This window comes from Sebastes fasciatus, chromosome 13, assembly GCF_043250625.1.
Source record: "Sebastes fasciatus isolate fSebFas1 chromosome 13, fSebFas1.pri, whole genome shotgun sequence".
NCBI lineage: Eukaryota > Metazoa > Chordata > Actinopteri > Perciformes > Sebastidae > Sebastes > Sebastes fasciatus.
In genome coordinates, this window is record NC_133807.1 from 9631644 (window position 1) to 9656898 (window position 25255).

At 42.8% G+C, this 25255-nt stretch overlaps 1 protein-coding gene across 5 annotated transcripts in view; it reads right to left on the reverse strand.

Moving 5' to 3' along the window:
* The window catches only part of LOC141780182 (protein shisa-9), a 167182-nt gene that overhangs the window by 124140 nt on the left and 17787 nt on the right, over window positions 1-25255 (reverse strand). For 3 of the 5 annotated variants that reach the window (XM_074655302.1, XM_074655301.1, XM_074655298.1), the window contains exon 3: window positions 3446-4072. In XM_074655302.1, coding sequence (XP_074511403.1) covers window positions 3446-4072 — 627 coding nt within the window. Of the gene's footprint in view, window positions 1-3445; window positions 4073-4307; window positions 6535-25255 lie in introns of those variants that run through there. The other 2 variants (XM_074655299.1, XM_074655300.1) reach the window with 2 other exon arrangements.

The following is a 25255-nucleotide window of genomic DNA, read 5'->3' on the forward strand; positions in this document are numbered from 1 at the left end:
GAATAACAGTGTGTTACAATTTCAGCCAATCAGATGACTTGGGTAGGTCATTTATGATTTGCAAACCGAAATAACATTAGTGACAAATGTATTGATTGATCGCTCTAATAAAAATTGTCCTCCGCGTGATTGCTCTATAACTCACGACTTGATTTTAAACAGGACTGGTAATAATAATTTCAATAACCTATCTTGTTAATTTCCATTGAGGAATAAAACAGTTTCCATCCAGGGAAGGTTAAAGTAAATGGTCAAAACAAGCAGAGTTTCAGTGCCTTGCTCTGGGATGCTTCAGCAGGACGGACGCTTGCCAACATCTGTCCTGCTGATTGGAAAGCATACACGTGTCACTTCTGAGACACTTCAAGACAAATTCTGAATATTTTTTGACAGCGTGACCCGCATGCGGTGAACACGGCCAAACCGGATGTCGGAAACATCTCCCAAAACAATCCCTTGATTCAAGTATAAAGCCTCACAACATAATTGTTTGATTCAGGGGAGAAAATGTGCCAAGAGCTGCCAGCTTTCATTGTGTTATGGGTGGCTCAGTGCAGTGTAACACTAATGAGTGCTGATGTCCACAGCTATCCACCTCTTCTCATCCTCCCCTGGAAGGTTGAGAGGAGATCCGGTAATGACAGGATTTTAAAAGGAGCCCCCGTGGCCCGACTCTTAACCCCCGGTAGGCTGGACCGGTCACACCCAGCACACACACACACTGTCTTCCTCTCTCTTTCCCCCTCACACACACACACACACACACACACACACGTTCTCTGCACTAGAATTAGCCGTTGGCTGCACTCCAGTCGGATCCGCTCAATATTCCAACCTTCCAAAAAACCACCCTCTCTCTTCTCATTGTTCACTGGAGGCCGCACATTGCCACAGTCATAGCTGTGTCACAGCAATCAATCACCCATCAATGTGAAACGGCTACACTGATACAGAGAAAACACAACACAACGGCACTGTAATTCCCCCCAAACTCCTCCCTTACTATCCTCCATCCTGTTGCCTGACCTCCAGCCGCTCCTCTCTCTCTCTCTCTCTCTCTCTCGCTCTCTCTCTCTCTCTCTCTCTCTCTCTCTCTGTCTCTTCTTCTCTATCACCATGTCCGTTGTTCCCTCATGGTTGCAGACAGACGATCACACCCATTATCGCCTCTCTGTGATTCAGTCACTTGATTCATTACCCAGCTGGTGACCTTCTCACACATATGCAGAAATACGCACACAACAAGTCCATTCACACATGCAGGAATTTACACACGAACATGTGCATGCATCGACACTACTGTGCTACACAACCGAGCATACGGACCAGATTTATTATTTTTTAATTGTTTTTTTTGGGCAGCAATGCTTTACTCAGTAACTTCGAGCATTGTAAGAAATTTACCAGTTATATAACGGTTACTAATCCCAGACACGCTCAATTACTTTGAAAATTTGGGGGTCGGCTTGTTCATTGTCTTACTGGGAGTTTAATGGAGAAGTCGATATCAGTTTGGTCTCTGCATTCAGTGGAGAAAACTGCTGTGGGATGCGTTAGCTTAGCGCTGGGGCTGGAGGTGTGGGGAGGACTGAGGACGCGTAGACTGCACAGTATAGACAGTATAAGAAGTGGACGTAGTCACTGTGACGACACCCGTTGGTTTGTGAACTGCCATTTTGAAGCCTCTAGTTTGGCATTTTGGCCGTTGTATCTTGGGTTTTTGCAACCAGAAGTGACACAGTGAGAGGGTGGAGCCAAGTACAACCGAATGCTGACTAAGACATTTTTTAGGCAACCAAAATGTTACAATTAACTTTCATGAACTAAAAACACACTGTTAAAGAGTTAAAGTTGTAAGACGACAACACAAACAACTCCCAGACCGGACAACGCCATGGTAGCAACCTGGTCTATTTGACTCTAAATGGGACCATAATTTACTAAATGAACATCATGCTGTATTGAAGAAGACTTGAAACTAGCGATTGAGACCATAAACTCATGTTTACTGAGGTAATAAATCAAGTGAGAAGTAGGCTCATTTTCTCATAGACTTCCATACAATCAGACTTCTTTTTGCAACCAGAGGAGTCGCCCCCTGCTGGCTGTTAGAAAGAGTGCAAGTTTAAGGCACTTCCGCATTGGCTTCACTTTTCAGACCCGGAGGGTTGCCGCCTGGGACGACGTTAGCCTGTTGTGCGCCTCCTCCCAAAGTTGACGTATTTACCTCCTAACGTTAGCTAATAGTAAATCTAAAAATAAGCTTGTTCTTTTCAGTGTTGGAGGATGTGTGGACCCTGCAGCTTCATTGCGAGGACAAGATTTCTGCAGTGTTGCGTGCAGTCTGCGTGGCTAATGTTAAGATAGCTGCGGGTCAGTAAATGCTTCCAAAACGTAGGCTGGCTGTTAGGTAAACCACAATGTCTCATTCTGTATTTTTCCATTATGACCCCTGGGTATGGAGGCTTCGGAGTAACAAGAGTAATGTAACAAGTAATGTAACTGATTACTTGAATAATTACTAAAGGAATGTTATTACTTTTTCCATAAGTAATTGATTACAGTTTTAAATTAACTTGTGTTTCGTCCATCATTTTGCCCATGATGATACCCATGAGCCTTGGCCTCCGTTGCCATGGAGAAGAAGACAGTCAGAGGCGCGAGTCAGAGCGGTAGCGAAATCAAAAACACTTGGTTGTTGAATTTGTGAGAAAAACATGGTTTATGAATTCATCCCAAATTTACCCAGAATCCTAAAGGTTATTCATAAAACCTGCAGACTGTATTCTCAGTTTTCTCAACACTATAGTCTTTCGCTTTCATCCGCCATTAGCGGCACAGGTAACAGAATTTTTAGCTCTGGGTATTGCCGCAATACACTTTGGAAGTTGTAGTTAACTTCTACCCTGAACTTTTTAATTAAAGAAACACTTTTTCCTATATTTTGTACTGATGATTGATGATAGCTGTAGAAGAACTCCAACTGTGAGTCACGTAAACAATGTCTATGGGACAAGTGAATGGGCCCTTAACTCAGACCATGGGCGCCCAAGATAACCGGAAATTATTAATAGAAAAAGCAATGTATTGTTCTAAAAAAATTTGATTCTAGAAAATGTAAAATGAATATATATATATATATATATATATGTATCGAATAAATATAAACATTTAGAAATTAACTGGAATAGAAAGCTTCATATTTTCAAATGAACTAATTGGCAACAAGGACTCTTTTTCCCAGCCAGCCACTCAGCAATTCAAGATAATCTTATGAAACTAAATGCATCAATATCATAATGACTGTTGGCAACATCATTAGCCTCATTATCATCTATTTCACTGCTAATCATCATCATATCTATCATCTACCCATTAATCATCACTCCCCTTCTGTGCCCAACATCATCCATCCATCATTCCATCCATCTTTCTCAGTTCTTACCTGGAGTTGGTCATGTCAGTCTGTCCTCCCTGACTCTTCTCCAGCCCGAGCTTGGTGAAAATCCCGACCAACACCATGATGGCCACCACTCCACAGATAATATACACGATCATGTGGGTCCGATCCTTGTCCGGCTCCTCTTGGACCTCCGTGACAGGATCCGCCGGCTTACCGGTGTTCGCCCATACGGGGGTGTCATAGTTGGAACAGGAAGTCTGGTCCAAACTGTGGATTTTGAACTGGCAGCAGAAGCGGTAGAAGCAGGAGCCGCAACAGAACAGGTAAATACCTGCGTTACAGTTGAAAGGCGGGTCCCACTGGCCCATGACATCATAGTAACCCCAACAACGGTTGCCGTTGGATGGAGCCGTTTTGTCCTCCGACTCTGGTGTGGGCGTTGCCAACGCGGCCTCTGGTATCATAGAAGGCTCCGTTGTCTCGTTGTTGGCGGTGACCTGGGCCGAAGCCTGACCTGAAGGCCACGAGTTCAGTCCACCCAGAGAAGTCAAACCCAGGATGATGGCCAGGGAGAGGCTTAACAAGACCGGATGCACAGAGGTGGCCATCTTGGACAGTATCTTGTGGTGGCTCGGTGCTGATGTGTAAGTTTTAATGATAGTAAAGCTCCTAGGTTCAAAAACGACAAAGAAATGGAAAGTTAAGTTTCTGTCCAGAGCTTTAAATTCTAGTCACTGAATGACAGTTTTGATAAATAGGAGGGGGTTAGCCTTTACGCATGCCTGGAAGAAAAATAAAGAGCATTCAATTAGCGTCGTGGGAGTTATTACTGCGCAAAAATTGCAGGAGGCTCAATTGTCGTCAAGGGGCTGAAGAACAAGTGAGTGAAAGAAATCAATCTCACATCTCAACAGGAGTGAATGAGTTCCTTGTGACACGTCACAGTCCCTGGCGGTTTACTGTATGTGTGTAGGTGTGTGTTTATCAGCAGAGAGATAATTCCAAAATTCAGGAAATGTCACCATTCACAAAGCCATATGTCGTCAGCAGACAGCAGAGGCGGTGTAAGACAAATCCAAATCCGGTGGCTTGGAGGGGCTCTAGTTTAGGAGGGCGTGTTACCTACGAAAGAACTTGCCTCTGGCGTTTCCTGCAATAAGCTCCCCTGCTGAGTGGATGAATAATCCGTGAAAAAGTGAGAACTCTCGGTTCCTGACGGCGCTCGCAGGGAAAAAGAAGGCAGATTCCTCTCAAACTCGCAGATAGTCACGGGCTCCCACATGAAAGGCTTTTCCCATCCGTATTCCTGAGCGGATAACAACTCTTAACGCTGGAGTCAAATCAGTTCTGATGTCCTGGAAAAAACTGGACCAGAGTGCAGTGGTTTTTTCCTCTGGAGTTGTCTTGTCTCCTCCACTTCTCCCTCTCAGAGCTTAACTCGCATCTATCATCCTCCTGCTCTCAGTGTCACTGTTCAAAAGAGTTCTTTTTATTCTTGTGGTGGGCATCTTCTTTCTCACTGCCACCTTGGTCCACTTTGGTGAACTCCCTCCTTGAGATCCAGTCTTTTAGGAGTGATATTAAGCTTTTATTTTGGAAAGATTGTGTAGGTATATCCTTCCTGTTTTGCAGCCAAAGACCCAACAGGTAATAACAGCTGTGCAATATTCTATTAAAATATTACTCCAGGACTCTCGTCAAGCTGAAATCCTTTGATGATTACAGTCCTCTTGCACCTGAGGCGTGTTTTCTCTCTCTCTCACACACACACACACACACACACACACACACTCACACACACATTCACAAAGAGCTCAAATCCCCCTGGTGACTGTCAGTGAGAGTCTGTAGCTTTTAAGCGACACACAAGGAGTCCAATGGCTTTTTTTGTTCTCGCTGTGTGCGGGGCTCCTGTTGCTGCTGCTCCTCTGGAACCCCCCTCCTATCCGCGGATCCCAGGGTCTCTACCCGACCCAGGACACCAGCTGGGTGCTCTGTCTGTCAGCCTGCTCAGTTCTGCCCTACAAGTGCTACGACTAAGGGGGGCGAGGAGGAGAAGAGAGAGGTGGGAGGGGAAGGGGGGGGCGCTGATGTTGTGATACTGATCTTAGCGTTGCTGCATCCGCGACTCAGGAGAAGCTGTAAAAAGTGATGCTGGAATTACTTGACCAGAGCGGAGCGTCCCACATAACGGATCATTGATGGCTCAGTTGTTTTTTTTTTTGATTATGTCTCTTTGTTTACACTCTGATCATAATCGCTATCCTCTCTTTGATAATTTTTTGATTCTTTCTCTCCCTCCACAACTTACCTCACCCTTTCCTCTCAGCCTCGGGCTTTTGTCGTCGCTGAGGAAATATCAGCGTGGGGTCAGAGAGCCCGTGGACTGCCCTCTGCACTTTTCAGTGTCGCACCGGAATAACGCTTCCCCTTAGCCCATTTGGACGACAGAGACAAAGTGGAGATGCGACAGCCAAAACAGCCGTGTGGCAATGATCAGAAAAAAAATGATCCTGTTTTCAAAAGAAGCCCCCTTGGAAATAATACAGGACTGTTTGCAGCAGCAGCTCTTTGTTGCTCAACAACTCTCTTTTTCCAAATTTTTCCATTTGCATCAATGTATTTTTTTGTCTTTTTTTTTTTCCCCTCAAAAAATGGACAAAAAAATCTCAAAGCATTAATATGCAACAGTTTTTAGGCTGCACATTATCTCCCATTTTTTTTAATTTTTGCAATGGATTTTTCAATTCAGTCCTTGTCCGGCTGCAGCTTCTTTGAAAACAGGCATAATTTGATATATATGTATAGGAATTTTATATATATATCATATGTATGTGTTTTCACTGGTGCTCTGCTTGTGGGATGCTCCAAACAGACGAGAAAGGAGAAGCAGTAAAATGCTTTTTTTCTCTCTCTCTCTCTTTTATTCCATCCTCTCCCTTTGTTGTTGCTTCTTCATCAGTGTGTATTCCCTTATGTCCTCGATGCCTCGGTCTGCTCAGTGCAGTCTGTATCCCATCCGCTGGCTTCGCTCTCGCTGCTGCTACTGCTGCTGTTCTCTGCCAGGACTGGATGACAATGTACACACTCTCTCTCTCTCTTTCTCTCACTCCTCCCTCTCCAACTCACTCCTCCCTCTCTCTCTCTCGCTCACTCCTCCCCTTCCTCTCTCTCTCTCACACACACACACACACACACACACACACACACACACACTTATGTCTTTTGTGCGTAAATGAGAGCTGCTCTCGCCTGCTGACTCTCCCTTTCACTCTCCTCCTCTGTCTCTCATTATGTGTCACTGACACTCTCACAGTTTTGTCCCACGTTTTTTCTCTTTTTTTGGCTCCCAAACACACTTTTTCCCTTCATGTTCCCTCCATTCCTGTCTTTTTTTAATCCATTCATCTCTGTTTACCTGCTGTCCCTCTAACCTTTTCAGTTTTGCGCGTGGTGGTGCATGGTGCCTACATGTGCGTAATTACTGTGCTAATACCTCTGCACAATCCCCCGTCTTTGTGGGAAGCACAACTGGAACATGTGTGATGCTGCAGTCTATAAGGGCTGATTTAGGGAAATAGAGGGATGGATGGATGGATTGAGGGAGAGAAAGAGGAGGAAGGAGGATAAACAGAGAGGAAGAGGGAGGCAGGAAGAGAGGGAGGGGAGGGGATGAGAGGACAGCGGAGCGGCTGCCAAGGAGAGGGCTTGACAAAGAGGAGAAAGGGAGGGAAAGGAGGAGAGGAATTATCGCAGGAGAAGGGAGGGGGGGATTAAGAAACATGGGGAAAGCGACTGGAATAGGAACTGACAGAGGGATAGTGGGAGGGAGTGGGGGAGAGATACAGATATGAAGGGAGTGCAGACAGGTAGGAGGGGGAAAAGGAAGGCAATCTCAAGGGAAAGTGACATATTAGACCTGGAGAGAAAGAGAGGGAATAGTCTTCAGTCAAGGCCCTGGAAAATTCCCAGGAAATCGACTGAAGAGAGAGATGGAGAAGCAAAATGTTAGGAATAATCTCGGCATAATGTTGAATGTGAACTAGATTTTGAGGACGCAGAAGAAGAAGTAATGCCGTTGGGTCTCACCGTAGAACCTCATCAGAAAAGAAAAAAGAAAACAGCAAGAGGAAACGCATGCTTAATATTTCATTCTGTTTTTAAGTGGCTAACATTATACTCATCTTAAATATTCATTTTTCAAACTTTTTCTTTCCTACATAAAAGCTTAAACGCTTTTCTTTCATTTTCCTGACACCCTCTCTTTTTTATCTTTTCATACACTCTCCACAGACTCTCGTGCATTTGAGCCACACTGTCTCTCTCTTTTTTTTTTTTAGTTGTTGTTTTTGCTGCAAGTACCCCCAGCTCATCTTCGCTCGCTGTTTGTACTCCGTCCAACCCTCTCGGCCTAAATTCGCTTAAAATCTTTGGCAGAGTGCATCAGGAGTTATGTCAAGAAACACACACGCACACTTACAAAACGCATGCCGACACACACACACACATACACACATACACACACACACACACACACACACACACAAACACACTTCCATGACTTCACACTACAGTTCTGTGATGTGCCACAAATCAGCTAATCCTCCTCCTTCCTGAAGTCTGGCATTAAAGTGTCCTCAGCGCATTTCCTCTGATGGAAAGCAGGTCATTAATTTAGAGATAGAAATAAAAGTTGTGGGGAGTAAAGACTGGTTTACCGCCATCAGGAAGGCAGGACGCTGCCTGTCAGTGCTCGGGAGTGGCAGTGAGACGTGGGAGCGAAGGGTGTTGGCTGGAAATCAAGACGGGAAGGAAAGAGGGACGAGATGGATGGAGAGGAGGAGTCCTGGGGGAGAGATGGAGGGCAGAGAGTACAGATTGAATGGGAGATCTGTCTTAAATCATTTCTCTCTCTCTCTCTGCTTGGCTAATAGCACATTTTCCACTCTCTGTTTCTGTCGTGGTCTTTTTTGCTCTCGTTCTCATGCAGTAATAGTTTCATATACAAGTATCAGGGTTGTAACCTAAATCTGCATCTTCTGCTTATGTCATAAAAATATCTGGTAGGGTTTATATTCTGGATGTGGCAGTCCTACATTGGAAGTTTTTAGAAGTCCCACTTCATTTTCTGTCTTTGTTTTCCACAGCCATTCACGGTCCTCATATGTTTAAGTCTAGCTGCCGAATTATACACCTACATAATACTTTACACACACATGCACATTTCAAAAATGTATAGGGCCATTATTGTAGCAAAACCATTTGCAAATGTGTGGGGGGAGTTATTTTACTGTATGTCGATCTGTGTGTTTGTAATCAGATATGTAAATGTGAAAAAGAATCTCTAAATGTGTACTGAGATTTGTGAATGTATATCTGCGAATGTGTATTCAGAATTTGTGTGTGCGTCGTCAGATTTGTAAATGTGTTGAAAAAATATCCAAATTTGTATTCAGATTTGTAAACGTGTAGACAAATTTGTAAATGCGTACATAAATTTGTAAATGTGTAGAGAAATCTGTAAATGTGCACATAAAACTGTAAATGTGTAGACAAATTTGTAAATGCGTTCATTGATATTTTTGGCTGAAAAGTATTTTGCTCCAAAAGCTGGAAACAAAGTCATCAGTTATAACTCTGCGACGCATTTATGTACGCATTTACAGATTTGTCTACACATTTACAATTCTCAATACACTTGCAAATATGAATACCGATTTGGAGATTTTTTTTTTTTAGACATTTACAAATCTGATTACGCACAGATGGATTGAGATACAGTTACACAACTCTCCACACATATTTGCAAATAGTTTTGCTACAATAATGCCCCATAAAAATGAATGAAAACATGCACTCCACTCAGGGAGCTACACACACATGCAAATACACACTCAGTGTACCTAAATGTATCAAAATAAAACAATTTATATTTGAACTCCACCCTCAGAAAAAGAAACAGTCGAACTAAAGGCTGAGTAGTTGTTAGTTGTCTGGGTGGAAATGCATAATGGAAAGAGAACAGAGTATAACTGGAGGTTGTACATTGGGAGGAGGCTGAATCTTAAGTTGGTCTGAATTATAAATGAAGAAAGCTTTTTACACAAATCTGAAAAGCTCGCTTAGCTCTATTTTGCAATCACTTTTGAGACGGTCCCTAAATTCAGTTTGTCAGTTTCCCGCAGAGTGCGTATTATACAATGACAATCGGGGGGGTTTACTGTCCGTAAATGGAACCTAGTACAGCACAGGCGTGTGCTTCAGTGAACTGAAGTCTTATAACCCTTACAGTATCTTGCTTGTTTAACATAATGTCTGCACTCTGTAGATGATGATAAATCCAATCCATTACACCAGCTCATTGGCAACGTACAGCACAACTACTTTTGTAGTCAGGGGTCACCGACCAAGTATTCTACAGCAAAATTGCCAACAAGTCAAATTCAAACACACACAACAGCAGACCATCAATTTCGCTCAAACACAGATCCACTCTACTTACATCCTTTTAATATCTTGTTTTAAATTATTTTGTTTTATATTTAGAGCAGATTTCTATTATTTTACCTGTGCAACACAAGCTAACTTAGAGCCTCTGCATTGGCTTGCGTGACGTACGCGAGCACAGACTTCAATGAGGACGCGAGTCACTGCAATGATGGGAGTGAGGCAGGCAGACGAGACGTTCAACTAATGTCAAGGTTAAGAAATGGTAGGGTGCCTGAAATCGTATTACAAGATTCTTCTAGGCATGAATATGGGAAAGATGTTGTAATATTTAATTATGATTACAGGTAAGAAGGATATATAAATCTTTTGATCCCCCTGATCTGTGGTTTTTACCTCTTTGTGGGGGTCCAAGTCTTAATTAGGGGGTCAGAATCCCCCTGTAATTCGAACCCTGGTTTCCCGTCTGTCAAGTCACCATGTCCGTGCTTCAGGTTCGGATCATGAGGTTCAAGTAACACCTGTGTAACATCAGTCAAGTCTCACGCTGCACTGACCAACAAATCTGGTTTAAACTGATGATAAATTATTGAGCATGAACCATGCTGAATGTCTGAATATCAAACTATTTTTTCCCCCACCCACCCCACAAAGACCTGTCCTTCTCTGTCTCTGGCTAGAAGCCTACTCGTGGCACTTGATATCAAAAAGGTTGCCGACCCCTGTTCTAAACAGATTTATGGACGTTTATCCTCGATGGATATCACAGATCCTGACCCTGGTGTAAAATGATATAGCAGTGTATGTGTGATGTCTGTGTTAATATGACTGAGTTATGACTCTGAGAAGAAGTGCTGCAATGTTGACAGGTTAGTGCGGGGGAGGTGGGAAATTCTGAAGCTGTTCATATCCGGAAAATGTATTCCTGTTTGTTTACATCCATAATATGTATTTTGTATTGCATCTAGGGCTGCCAAAGTTAATACGATAATGCGTTAATGCAAATTCTTTTTAACGCCTCTAATTTCTTAATCACAACTGCGATTTTTCGGTTGTACCAGGCTCAGTTTTAGAGCTAGAGTGAAGATACTGGCATCATATGAACCTAGAAAACCAGAGGAATCTATTGGTACCAACCATGTCATACTAGCTTGTCATGGAGGAGATTAAATAACGCTCCAAACTTACGCTAATTTTTGTCGAGGAAAAACTGGCATGGCCATTTTCAAAGGGGGCCCTTGACCTCTGACCTCAAGATATGTGAATGAAAATGGGTTCTATGGGTACCCATGAGTCTCCCCTTTACAGACATGCCCACTTTATGATAATCACATGCAGTTTGGGGCAAGTCATAGTCAAGTCAGCACACTGACACACTGACAGCTGTTGTTGCCTGCTGGGCTGCAGTTTGCCATGTTATGATTTGAGCATATTTTTTATGCTAAATGCAGTACCTGTGAGGGTTTCTGGACAATTTTTGTCATTGTTTTGTGTTGTTAATTGATTTCCAATAATATATACAACATACATTTGCATAAAGCAAACCTATTTGCCCACTCCCATGTTGATGGGAGTATTAAATACTTGACATATCTCCCTCTAAGGTACACTTTGAACGGATACAAAATGTGTGGTTAATTTGCGATTAATCACGATTAAATATTTTAATCGACTGACAGCCCTGATTGCATCTAAAAGCCGGTGGCTGTATTTGCAGGATCTTTAAGAGAGATCATTTCGTCACATGACGTTCTCTCTCTTCTCCTTCTTCGACTCTTTTTTCCCCGCTATCAATTCCCACTTCCATCCTCTCACTCTTCTTGCATTTGTCCCCTCTCCTTTTCCTCCTGGCACCTGTCTCTTTTCTTTTTGTTCCACGTCCTTCTTTCCTCCTCTTCTTTCTTCTCATCTTCCACCTCCTCTCCTCTCAGATGAACATGTTAAGTTTCCCCAAAGCCAACCTCAATCCCCCTCTTCATCTCAGCCACCTGCCGCCTCCGCCGCCACTTCAAACCACATCCCCTCTTTACCTTCCCTTCGTCCTTCCCTCGGTCTGTCTCCGTCTCTTACCTCGTCTTCCCATCCTCTCTCATCAAACTGTCTCCCGTTGTCTCTCAAATTCCAGTGTGTGTGCCGCACCACGCCACGCCTGTCACTGCCACCTCTTTTTGTCTCGCTCCGTGTCACTTCCTCCCGCACGCCATAGCTGCTCATCACTCCTGTACTATCTGACTGTCACTCAGAATAGATTAGTTAAGGGTGGAGATCAGCTCGGAGAAAACGGATGGAGTTATGTGATGGGGAGCTCAGACAAGGCCACGAGAGAATACAGAGAGAGAGGAAGAGGATGAAGGAATCCAAAATAAGGGAAAAGGCCTTGAAAACAAGATGGAGTAATTTAGGAGAAAGTCTGAAAGCAATGAAGTATTTACAAAATACCAAAATATCAAAATAAAGAGAGACGATAAATAGCTAACAAGGGAAAAAGAAAAAGAGATCAAGTGATGAAGTTATAGTCAGATGACATCTGCAGGGTTGATGGATGTTTGCGGTTGTAGGACTGTTTTTTTCTTTTTCTTTTTTTGATTCACTGCCCTGTTCAGCACCGTCCCGAGCCGATGCCCTCCCACAACCTTGTCCTTGACTGCAGGGGCCAGACATCGTATACCTGCCATTGATTCGGAGCTGGCACACACACTTAAATGAATACTTTCACACACACCTGAGCACACACACACACACACACACACACACACAAACACACAAACAAAGACATCGTGTTCCCTAGAGGAGGATCAAGACAGAGTTTAACGGCATGGAATTTAATGTTTATGCCCTACGCTGTAATTAGGAGTGTTTGTGCCCTGAGTGTGTGTCTCTGTGTGTGAGTGTGTGTGTGTGTGTGCGTGTGTGTGTGTGTCTGCTGCCTGATTTTATTGCTATTATCTCTCTGACCATGACACTGGTATTTTTCACTGCAAAGACTAAAGCGCTGCATTGAAATTAAACGTGCTGCTGACTCTCGTAAGACGGGCAAACAAGGTATGGATTAAACAGTATTCTAGTCCCCCCAATCATTTTAGAATCACGCCAAATATCTGCCTCGTGTGTGTTAAAGGTCTTTTTGATAAAAAAATGTATGTAGATGAATAATTTTTAAAAAGAATACATCCACTGAGCTTTGAGAAAGGTGCCAAACAAAAATATGGCTTTTCTAAAAAAAAAAAAAAAAAAAGTATGAATGTGAATAAATAATTTTAACAAATTTTGACGGGTTCAAAATTACTGTTTTGTTTATCTCTGTGGAAGATATCTGGCGTTCGAACAAGGCTTGTGAGCCAATAGTATCGCGTGGTATCTTTGTGTTGTCAGCGATCAAGTTGCCAGTTAGTGAGGAAAAAAAAAACGGATAAATGGCTGAGTTTGATGGTAAGCGCCCGGCTTCACTCCGGTATCAATCCCAAGAGCTCAAAAGGAGGCTGCCTCTGCCATGCCTCGCCGCACTGACACTGGTGTCTCCATCAGGCTGCACAAGATGTGAATAGTTACCGTGGCAACAAGTGACAACTGACGTTAGCACATATTAGCAATGCACGGTGTCTGCCCAGCTTGTACCAGAACTATGTAGTGCAACATTTTAGGAAATACGTTTATTCGCTTGCTTAACAACAGTTAGATGAGAAGATGATCTATGACACTTTCTTATCTGTCTGCTGAATATGAGGCTACAACCAGCAGCCAGTTAGCCTAGCTTAGCACAAAGACTGGAATCTTTGGGAAATGGCTATATATACATTTTATTTAGTGGCGCCTTTCTGGACACCCAAGGACACCTTACAAAAATCAGTTAAAACATTGACAGATAAAATAATCTAAAAACAACAGGACATGACAGAAACATATTTGTACAGACACATAGGATGGGTGATGATGAGTACTAGAGAGAGTAGGCCAGTTTAAACAGGTGGGTTTTCAGGAGGGATTTGAATGATGTGATATTGTCGGACTGCCGGATGTGTGGGGGGAGTGAGTTCCATAACCTGGGAGCAGAGCAGCTGAATGCCCTGGCTCCCATGGTGCTGAGGCGTGAGGTGGGGGTGGTCAGAAGTCCGGCTGATGATGAGCGGAGGGAACGGGAGGGGGCGTACTCCTGGAGGAGGTCTGTGAGGTAGGTGGGGGCGAGGTTATGGAGAGCTTTGTAGGTGAGCAGAAGGTTTTTGTAATCGATCCGGGATTTAACAGGGAGCCAGTGCAGCTGGATGAGGATGGGGGTGATGTGGTCGGAGGACTTGGTGCGGGTGATGATCCGGGCGGCAGAGTTCTGAATGATTTGGAGTCTGTTGAGTAGTTTGATGGGAATGCCAGCGAGGACAGCGTTGCAATAGTCGATCCGGGATGTAACAAATGAGTGAACCAGGATTTCAGTGCTGGAGTGGGACAGGGATGGGCGGAGTCTAGAGATGTTGCTGAGGTGGAAGAAGGCAGTCCGGGTGATGTTTTTTATGTGGGATGAAAAAGAGAGTGTGCTGTCCAGGGTGACCCCAAGACTCTTGACATGGGTGGAGAACGGTACTGGGAAGCCATCAATGGTGATGTTTTGAGCAGTGGTGTGTTGAGTTTTGGAGATGTTGTTCTTGGAGCCGATGAGCAGGGCCTCGGTTTTATGGCTGTTGAGTTTTAAAACTAGCCCGTCTCTGTCCCAAGGTGATAAAATCCATCCACCAGCACTTCTAAAGCTCAATTATTTAAGGTACACTGTGTAGGATTTAGCAGCATCTAGTGGTGTGGTTGCAGATCGAACCAGCTGAGTACCCCTCTGCTCACTCCTCCCTTTCCAAGACTGCGGTAACGTGAGCTGCCGAGTGTAAAACCGTGGTAACACCGTTCGCCTCTCTCAGAGGCTATTAATGAAAACATAGTTATCAATATCATATTCCATTTCTGCTGATAGATCCCCCGAAATGGTTTTACGTAGGGATATGTGCCGGACTATTCTTTTTCCTCAGCAGGAAACTGATGGATTGCCTACTCCGGGTAGGGAATGAGTCCTTACCCCAAGTGAAGGAGTTCAAGTACCTCGGGGTCTTGTTCGCGAGTGAGGGGACTATGGAACGTGAGATCAGCTCAGTCATCCGTGAGGGACTCGGAGTAGAGCCGCTGCTCCTTTGCGTCTAAAGGAGCCAGTTGAGGTGGATCGGGCATCTAGTACGGATGCCCCTGGACGCCTCCCTTGGGAGGTGTTCCAGGCACGACCAGCTGGGAGGAGACCACGGGGAAGACCCAGGACAAGGTGGAGAGATTATATCTCCACACTGGCCTGGGAACGCCTCGGGATCCCCCAGTCAGAGCTGGTTAATGTGGCCCGGGAAAGGGAAGTTTGGGGTCCCCTGCTGGAGCTGTTGCCCCCGCGACCCGATCCCGGATAAGCGGTTGAAGATGGATGGATGGATGGATATTCTTTGGCTTGGTGCAGTAACCTTCTTGAGTCTTGTCGTCACTGTGAGGTTGCAAGGATAACAGATATAGATTTTCTTCTTATCTAACTCCCAGCAAGTGTATGTTTAAAAACTAGGACTGTCAATCGATTCAAATATTTAATCGAATGACTGTCCATAGTTAATCGCGATTAATCACAATTTTTTTTCTTTGTTCTGTTCAAAATGTACCTTAAAGGGTGATTTGTTAAGTATTTAATACTCTTATCAAAATGTGAGTGGGCAAATATGTTTGCCTTATGCGATTAGATGTATATATTTATTACTGGAAATCAATTAACAACACAAAACAATGACAGATATTGTCCAGAAACCCTCACAGGTACTGCATTTAGCATTAAAAAATATGCTCAAATCATAACATGGCAAACTGCAGCCCAACAGACAACAACAGCTGTCAGTGTGTCAGTGTGCTGACTTGACCATAACTTGCCCCAAACTGCATGTGATTATCATAAAGTGGGCATGTCTGTAAAGGGGAGACTCGTGGGTACCCATAGAACCCATTTTTATTCACATATCTTGAGGTCAGAGGTCAAGGGACCCCTTTGAAAATGGCCATGCCAGTTTTTCCAAAATTTTGCATAACTTTGGAGCATTATTTAGCCTCTTTTGCAACAAGCTAGTATGACAAGCTGTTATCAATGGATTCCTTAGGTTTTATAGTTTCATATGATACCAGGATCTTCACTCTTTAAAACTGAGCCCGCTACAACCTCCGAAAGATCGAATAGCAACAGAGCTAAATAGCAAGTTGCATTAATGCATTATAGAAATTAGTGGAGTTAAAAGGATTTTGCGTTAAGGCGTTATTATTGCATTAACTCTGACAGCCCTACTAAAAACTATTCCTTTAAAACAATGCAACTGAAACTTGTATATTTTTCAGCGATACATCTTGGGTATAGGAATTAGCTGACGGTGTCGAATTCCAGCTACAGATTTGTGTTTAATATTATCTCAAAGATTAAAGATAAAAATAAAAAAACTTCTTGAAAGTAACTCCGTCTCACTGGAGGTTTAAAGCTGCTCCGGGGCTCTCATCATTACAGCTCTCTTGAAAATAAAAGTTTCATTTGCGGATGATTCCCCCCCCCCATGTGGGCCAGCTGGGTCTAATTCCCAGCTGTGGCACTTTTTGTACTGTGATCCCTCTTTGTCTGTAACCCTCTCAGCTTTCCCTCTTCTCAATCAAAAGAAAGTACACACAGCGCTCACCCTGTCGTCTCCTCGTACCAGACTGGAAAAAAAGGCCTGTTGTGAAAGGAGAGCCGTGCTCTAACCTCTCTGTAAGACAATGTGGGTCAGTTTGATAGGAAAAGAAATTGTGTGTATTGAATTTCCCGTCGTAGTTTATTAATGGAATGCATAACGTCGGAGGCGTTGTACTCCTGTTTGTGAATCTAGTGGACGCATCCTCTATTTTCATATTATGTCTCTCTATGTTCCTTTGTAAGACTACCCCGAATGCCCTTCCACGGTTGGATCAATGACCGCCGCTAATGTATTTAAGTATTGATGATCCTTTTTAGCCATTTGTTAGCCCGCCTATCCAGTCTTGTCAGTCAGCTGTATCCAAACAGCCATTTAGTTTGATGAAGGCGAAGAACACACTCAGTCTATCAGCCAAAATGTCATCTTCACCCATCAGCACTTGAGCCAAACTGTCAACAAACCTGACGACACAGCATAATGAAGGTTATCCTTCATTATCCATCACGGTCCCAATGAAAGTTGTTCCTCGCTATCGCCAGCACGCCACTCAAGCATCCAGATCCTACTCTCTACTTCTTCCTCTACTCTTGCGTTTCTGCATGGTGTACGCCCTTCTAATATGTAAATAATTGTCAGGGAATGAGTGTTAGCCGTAGATATAAAACAGTAGATGACTTGCCATTCCAGGATGGAACCACATGGCGCCAATGCCAACCTGGACGCAGGTTTAAACTTGCTGTAATTGGAACCTATATGGTGAAAGCTCTTATAATCCTTGTATTTTTCTACCAATACACCAATAGGAATCCAACCAGGACAAGCAGGTATAGATGATGGATGGATGAAAATCATTCAGAGGTCAGACAGAGTCAGCAGAGAGCTACCAATCAGCTACCCAGAGCACCGAGGAGCCACCGGGCCAGATAACTAGTCGTGCAGTCAGCCAGCAGCCGTCAATAAAGGATTACCCGACCGCGTCTCAGTGGGAGGTCCACGTCATTATTAGCCGTCTGTCTCCGTTTCATCCTAATGCGGTCTCAGTCCCCCTGCAAAGCCATCCACTGTGTGGATCTGTGTGTTTGTGTGTCAGCAGGGACAGCCACAGTAACCCAATCAGCCAGTCAGAGATGAGATCTGTCCTCAAGAAAGACGGACAGAGTGAAGAGAGATGTAGAAAGGGAGTGAGATAGAGAGAGAAGGACAGACAGAAAGGTCACCTAAAGGTGAACAAAGAAGAGTGGAGGTGGTGTGGTTGATGGGAGCTGAAGGAAAGGGGGAATAAATAAAAGGAGGTGCACAAATGTCAGGCATGGACAGATTATGAGACAGTGGGCACAGACATGTAAAAGGCCCCTCGACTCTCCTGAATAACAGAAAGTAGTCATTTTGTACCTCTTTATAATCTTTCTAAACCTAACACTGCGTCTCTTTGTAAACATTCTGTGTCTCTATCATCATTTCGCACGTTTTTTTTAGTCGTTTTGAGTATTGTTTTGCATCACTTTGTAGACATTTTGGCTTCTTTTTGTGGTAGTTTTGAATCATTTTGTAATTGATTTACATCACTTTGTAGTTGTTTTGAATTTCTTTATAGTTGTTTTATATCTCTTTACAGTCATTTTGCATCTCTTTGTAGTCATGTTGTGTCTCTTTGTAGTCATGTTGCATTTCTTTATAGTCATGCTGTGTCTCTGTAGTCATTCTGCGTCTCTTTGTAGTCATTTTGCATCTCTTTGTAGTCATTTTGCATCTCTTTGTAGTCATGTTTGTAGTCATTCTGCGTCTCTTTGTAGTCATTTTGCATCTCTATGTAGTCATTTTGCATCTCTTTGTAGTCATGTTTGTAGTCATGTTGCATCTCTTTGTACTCATTTTGCATCTCTTTGTAGTCATGCTGTGTCTCTGTAGTCATTTTGTGTATCTTTGTAGTCATTTTGCATTTCTTTGTAGTCATTTGCATCTAATATGTCATTCTGCGTCTCTTTGTAGTCATGTTTGTAGTCATGTTGCATCTCTTTGTAGTCATTTTGCATCTCTTTGTAGTCATGCTGTGTCTCTGTAGTCATTCTGTGTGTCTTTGTAGTCATGTTGTGTCTCTTTGTAGTCATTTTGCATTTCTTTGCAGTCATTTTGCATCACATGGTCATTTTGCGTGTCTTTCTAATCATTTTGAGGTGTCGTTTTGCATCTTTCTGTGGTCATTTTGCATCTATTTTTACAAGTTATTGTCTCTGTCATTTTGCATTTCTTCATACTCGTTTTTTGTCTCTTTGACGTTTTGCGTGTCTTTGCTGTCACTTTTCATCTCTTTGTAGTCGTTTGATTGACTTTCAAACGAGAAATGTGAACAGTCACTTCAAACAGACCCTTGACCCCCCCTTTGGCCCCCGGGCCTGTGCTCAGTGGGCCCGTTCAATAATCCATCCATGGTGTCAGGACATAGGGAGAAATATATGGAATAATAAGAATGATAAAACCCCAACAGAAAAAGAGAGCTGGTTAGAGTTGCAGTAAGGAGACCTTGGTGATGCAGAGACACTCGCTAACTTGCCCTCGCTCACTCCTTCTCTCTCCTTCATCTTAAGTTTTGTGACACAAAGCGGATTTGTAAAATCCAGTTGGCTTTTATTGCAGCTCAGTGATCTGTGCATGCACGCGCATACATGGAAGTGTAAAGCCTTTAAATTAACATGTTTGATAGCTTTACAGTAAAACGTCTATAATTCACACATGTATTAGCACATGTAGCGTTCAATTATTAATCTCTTGTTCATCTTAAAGGATCTATGCGGGCGTGGGTTTAAGTACGTGTCTGTGTTTCTGTATGTATGTGTGCGCAGAGTTTGAATGTGTGGATTTCAGTGGATTAGCCTACTTTAGGGCTGATGTTTTCATCAGCGAGGCTCCTAAACTTGTGGATGACTCATATTTGGTCCAGCTGATGACATCACCATACGTCTCACAGTGCTTCTCCCTGCAGCTGTTTATCCAACTCTATATTTATCATCTTATCACACTTACAGAAACGCACTCCCAACGTGAGCAGTCGATTACCGACATGCCACGAAGAGCCCAGGAGCACCTTTAAGCTTTCGCGACGGTCTGCAAACGAGAGAAAATCCCATCTATTTTACAGCGTGTAAATACGTGACACATATTGGAAAGCAAATTGCCTCTGGTCGGATATTTTTCCTGATCTAATCTAAAATGTTCATGCTGAGATGGCAGTATCAAAGTCGGGCCCTTCCTCTTTAATTTGATTCTTTAAACTTCTTCAAAGGGAAAGTCGAGTCAAGGAGGCTTATGGCAACGCCTGAGCTACTGAATCCTCCTTTTTTTTCCCTTGAGAAATGAAACTAGGAGAATGTTTAATGGTTGATTTCATACTCTGAACACTGAAATATTCAAATTTAGCCAACATTATTAATTGTATCCATTCAAATATTTATTCAAGGAGGTCCGCCATTCATAATTCAGCTGGACATTCCCAATTTAGTCACCGTATGTGCGTAACTAGCAATTTTTAGGCTGCAAACTTGCACACATCTCATGTCGGTGAGCAGCGAGATCGGACACACGTCTGTTTCTTATTGTTCGGAAATGATAAAGACCCCGTGCAGTCTCCAATAAAGAACTATAACTCCTCCAGTCTCACACGTTCAGCTACTCCACCAAGAGATTTCTCTTTTTATTTGCTTAAAAAAGAGCACTTACCCAGGATACTCCACAAGATAAGAGTCCAGGGCGGCGGCACATCGTGTGCACCAGAGATTTATTAGAAACACAAGTGATTTCGTGGTCCCGCTAAATCCCTGATGTTGACAACAAACTGCACCTTTTCTTTCCCTTTCTTTTCCCACAGATAGTAAGTAAGTAAGTAGGCTTTGAAAAGAGAAGAGTAAAAGCACCTTGGGTCTAACTGAATTAAACTCCTACAAGGTGTAGTCTCCTTTTCTCTTTTATATTCCAAACTCGTTAGCCTTCAGAGCTCACTTTGCACAGAAGCTGGGAACAACGACGGAAATGTTTTCTTCGCCATCATCAAAGCCCTCCGCAGTGACCTCATTATCCCCTTTCAAATTTTCAAAGCTCTTCTGAAATGGGTTCATCATAAAATCTGTCTCCACCAATCACAAATGATCTAAATCAAAATGAGCCAGTGTAGCTACAGAGAATATCCCTGTTCCTGGAAGAGGAAAATAGATGTTCACTGCCATTAGATTTGATTTACAGTCAGTTACTGCGCACAACAGTATCCATCTAAATCTTACTGAGAGCCGAGTTTGTTACTTCTTCAAACTACACGATTACAAACCAATTAAAATCAACATGTTATATCTCAAACGTGAACTTTTTCACTTAGATAATTTAATACACAATCAAAGTGAAACATTTTAAAGAGGACCTAATATGCTTTTGTGTTTCTTCCCTTTCCTTTAGTGTGTTATATAGTTTTTGTGCATGTAAAAGGTCTGCAAAGTTACAAAGCCCGAAGTCCACGCCAAAGACAGTTACTCTCCCCCACAGAAACACTGCTCCTGAACTGCCTGAAATGCCCTGATTGAAGTCCCGCCTTTTTTCCGTAATGTGGTGATGTCACCAAGTAACATATTTGCCTGCCTGACAGCAAGTTTGCCCTCAAACAAAGCTAGTTAGAGCCGAGCTGGAGGGGAGTCCGAAGAGTTTGGTCGGCTTGAACAATCACAACGGAGTGGGCCAGCTGACCAATCAGAGCAGTGGGGGAGGTGTGGGGGCAAGAGCGCAAACAGAGCATTTCAGACAGATATTGAACACGGGTGCTGCAGCACAGCTCGTATGAGAAAAATAAAGCATTTTTTGAACATGAAATCATGTAAACATGTTCTAGTAGAAACCCAAACTACAAGTATGCACCTGAAAATTAGCATAATAGGTCCTCTTTAACACTAACTGTATGAGCGCCGATGCATTGCTCAGAGTATGGCCATGACACTGAACCTTCACTGAGTTTCTACAATTGACCTGCTCTACAATACACCTGCACCCAGACATTTCAATCTGACCCCAGTGGCTGCCTCACACCATGGGGTTGTATACGGTTACATGCACGAGTCCATTTACACGGCACTGGGACGAAAAACATATCAGGTTCCAAAGTAGTAATTGCTGAGGCATCAGAGCTCCTGATCAGAGCAGGATATATGCAAGTAGGATGGATTGTTTCACATAAATAGAACATATAATAGTTTGCGTGTTAGCATGCTAACATTTGTTAATTAGCACTAAATACAAAGTACAGCTGAGGCTGATGGGAATATCGTTGGTTTTGCATGTATCTGGGCATAAACCAAAGTATTGGACAACCTAAAATGTTGACCTGATGATGGCACTTAATGAAAAGTAAAAGGGATCACCAAATTTACAATCTCGTAACCTATCGGCTATCGGACTGACGACAGTTAAACCTCTGGGGGCAAGAGGCTGTATTCCTGGGGTTCCGGTGTAGCCAGCGGATAACTGTGCCAAGACTTACTTTTCCGTGCTCATTACAGCTCATTGTTTACAGTCCGATTAGCAACTTGAAATGCGAGCCAGGAGTTGGAGTTGAGAGACGACGTGTATGACCGGATTGTTTCACAAGTAGCCAGTTCACAAGTTAATTTTAAACCAATAAAAAGCTAAATAATAGGACGATAGCCGGTGGGTTCCGAGACTGAATTTCGGTGAATGCGTTCCACCTCTTTTGCTCTCCACAAAGACTGTTTACCTGCTTTCAACCAAAGCTTGCTCGAACGTGATTGGTCAATACTAATGGGACTACAAATGAAAAACAAGAGGGCTTCCATTTCCAAAATCTTGTCCCATTGCCTACATATGAATGCAAAATCTGTTTATAGAGATTACCAAAATTATTACAATTCACCCTAATGAGGCCGTGAATACCTGTAGCAAATTCCATGGTAACCGATAGTCAATTCATCAAAACCCAAAAATGTAAACCTTGTTGTCGTGCGAGAGGAAAAGTCAGTGGATCATAAAGTCAGTAGCGTTAATCCTCAGGGGTCCTCGAATGTCTGAACAAAATTTCATCCCAATTCACCCAATAGTTGTTGAGATATTTCAGTCTGGAGCAAAGTGGGGACCAGTCAACACTTGCTATCCCTAGAGCTAGGTTTTGATTAATAGTTCAGCATATGATGTCTACCGTTGATATCACCACGGCACCATTAGACCGATGTAACAAAAGTGATCAGGCCGTACCATGCTTTACTTAAACTCAGTTACCAGTATATTAGGAACACCTAGCTAAAAGCAATACAGTCTAATACAACAGTCCTGCAATAAATCCATGAAGGTTATAATGTTCAGTTTTTGTTAAAACCTTTGGGCGTTGATTTAACTGTACGGTCATTTTGGAGGATGTAGTGCTGTTGAATTGTATCGCATTATACGGACAGGTGTTTTTTATTAAATTGTCCAGTCCATTTATATCAATGAGGGTAAGTTAATAAAACAGAGACACCTTTCTGTATAGTGCACACGTCAGCTATGGCATATAGCCCTCGGAGCTTATGCACGTCGCTGCCGTGGGGATGGTGTAACCCCTTAATGCAGAAGTATAAATGAAGCTTAAAATTCCTAATTTAGTTAATCCTCCCCGTCCCTTGTGGAACATAAGGCCACAATGAGCTCCCTCCGTCATTCCCCCCATCCCCATCCCCCCCAAGTTCTTGCCCGTCACAGTTCTGCGCCAGGCTATTTTTGGTCTTCCAGGTTTTACCTAGAGGAGTGTGAATGACAAAGAATATCTCTGAAGGGTTAACGCTCTAGGATATTTCCTGTGATTACTATTGAGGCCTCCCTAAAGGATTATATCCTCTTTTGAAAATAAAGACAGTGAAAAAAAAACAGTCCACAGGCCACATCTGCCACTCATAGGCGTCCTAACGCAGATGTTTCACAGGCAGACTCTCTTTCCTGACATGTCCCAGTGGATTCCAGTGCACACACACATCACAAAAGAGCAAATACTCAATTGAAATTTCTATCAGACCCGTCATGAGAAATTCATAGCATTCAAGGTGACGTGTTTGAGCAGACTGGGATGGTTTTGTCTGGGATTCTGAAAAGATCTCAAAAGAAAGAAAATATGCCGGTGAACGTCACTTTCATTGTTTCACCTGTTACCAATGCAACAAAGGACCAGAATCTACAGATAAAAACTCAAGATTAATCACAACAATAAAATAGATTAACAACAATTAATTAAACATATAAGATTGCACATGACTTGGTTAAGACGCATCTTAAAATACCAGACATCATTATGTGATCACACATTCCTTCTGTCAGTTTTCACGCTCACACACAGAGACACTCACACCATATGACATTTCTATATGGAGCAGATGAAGGTGTTTTGATGCTGTGGATGTTTATACATGGTATATGTCTGCTTTTACTCACACAAACACACTCACAAACACTCTCTCTTTGCATCTAGTTAACCCCTAGAGCCATACCATCATTCATGACCCTTACAAGGTCATTGTACTCTCTGTAATGATGCTTGACTCACAGAGTAAAACACACACACACTCTCCTGCAGAGCAAGGCCTTAAATTCTACACCGCCACCGCCGTACAGGTTTATCTCAGCCGTAATCAATAGTGTATGACTTTCATTATCTTTGTCGTCGGTAATATAATCACATCATCGTAGCCCGAGAGAACTGCAGCACAATCCTTTATCATCATAATCATCGTCATAATTGGTATTGATGTAAGTGGATGGATATTTAAAGCACAGGGAAGCACTACACTGATCCTCTGGAAGATCATTTACTTTGAACTTCAAACTGAAGATCTGTTGCAGGAGCTGTAAAACCGCTGCCAATTACATGGGTGAACAAACTACGGCGACGATGTGTTTTATGACGGTTCCTTTAGGTCAAAGAGAGGTTAAACATGTCAGAGCAACATGTAGGGGAGAAACTGTCTCATCTTATGAGAAGATTCATTTGTGCATTTGGTCATTTTTTTTACATTAAAAGGATATTTTTAACAAATTATTGGACCTATTTGGATCTATGTTCAAAGTCCATTCATGTCAGTGTGGAGGAGTCAAAGGTAAGTTTTCCTCTGCGTTGACAATAGACAATTAAGGTATGTTCACCAAAATAAAGTTTCACTTAAAATATACATAAATACAGGTTATATGGAGTTTAGTGAATGTTTCAGCTGGTCCGATGGATTTTGTAGTAAAACATCATGGGGTTCTATTATAAAACCAGTGGTAAAATAAGTATTGAGCTGCTTTACTTTGGCAAAAATAGTGATAGTTTTGCATTCAAAGCTCATGAAAAAGTACTGAAGTAGCAGCTAAATAACTAATGTAAGTATCAGAAGCAAATGTACTCATCATGCATTACTTATGAGTAACTATAAGTGTCAAATACATGGATTCCTGAAACATTTAACATTAAAAAAATAAGACGATGCGACATTTAAAGGTGCTAAATGCGAGATTGGGAACATTTCTATTGCCTCCACATGGCTCTCAACATGGCGACGGCTAAGACGGCAGCTCACAGCTAACGGTGCTAACAGTGAAAAACAAAGGCAACACTGCTAACAGAGGTAACGGTGTTTACCTGTGGGGGGGGACCGGAGTGTGGGTGCTGCTACGCTTCCACAATGTTGGTGGGGACGGCGTT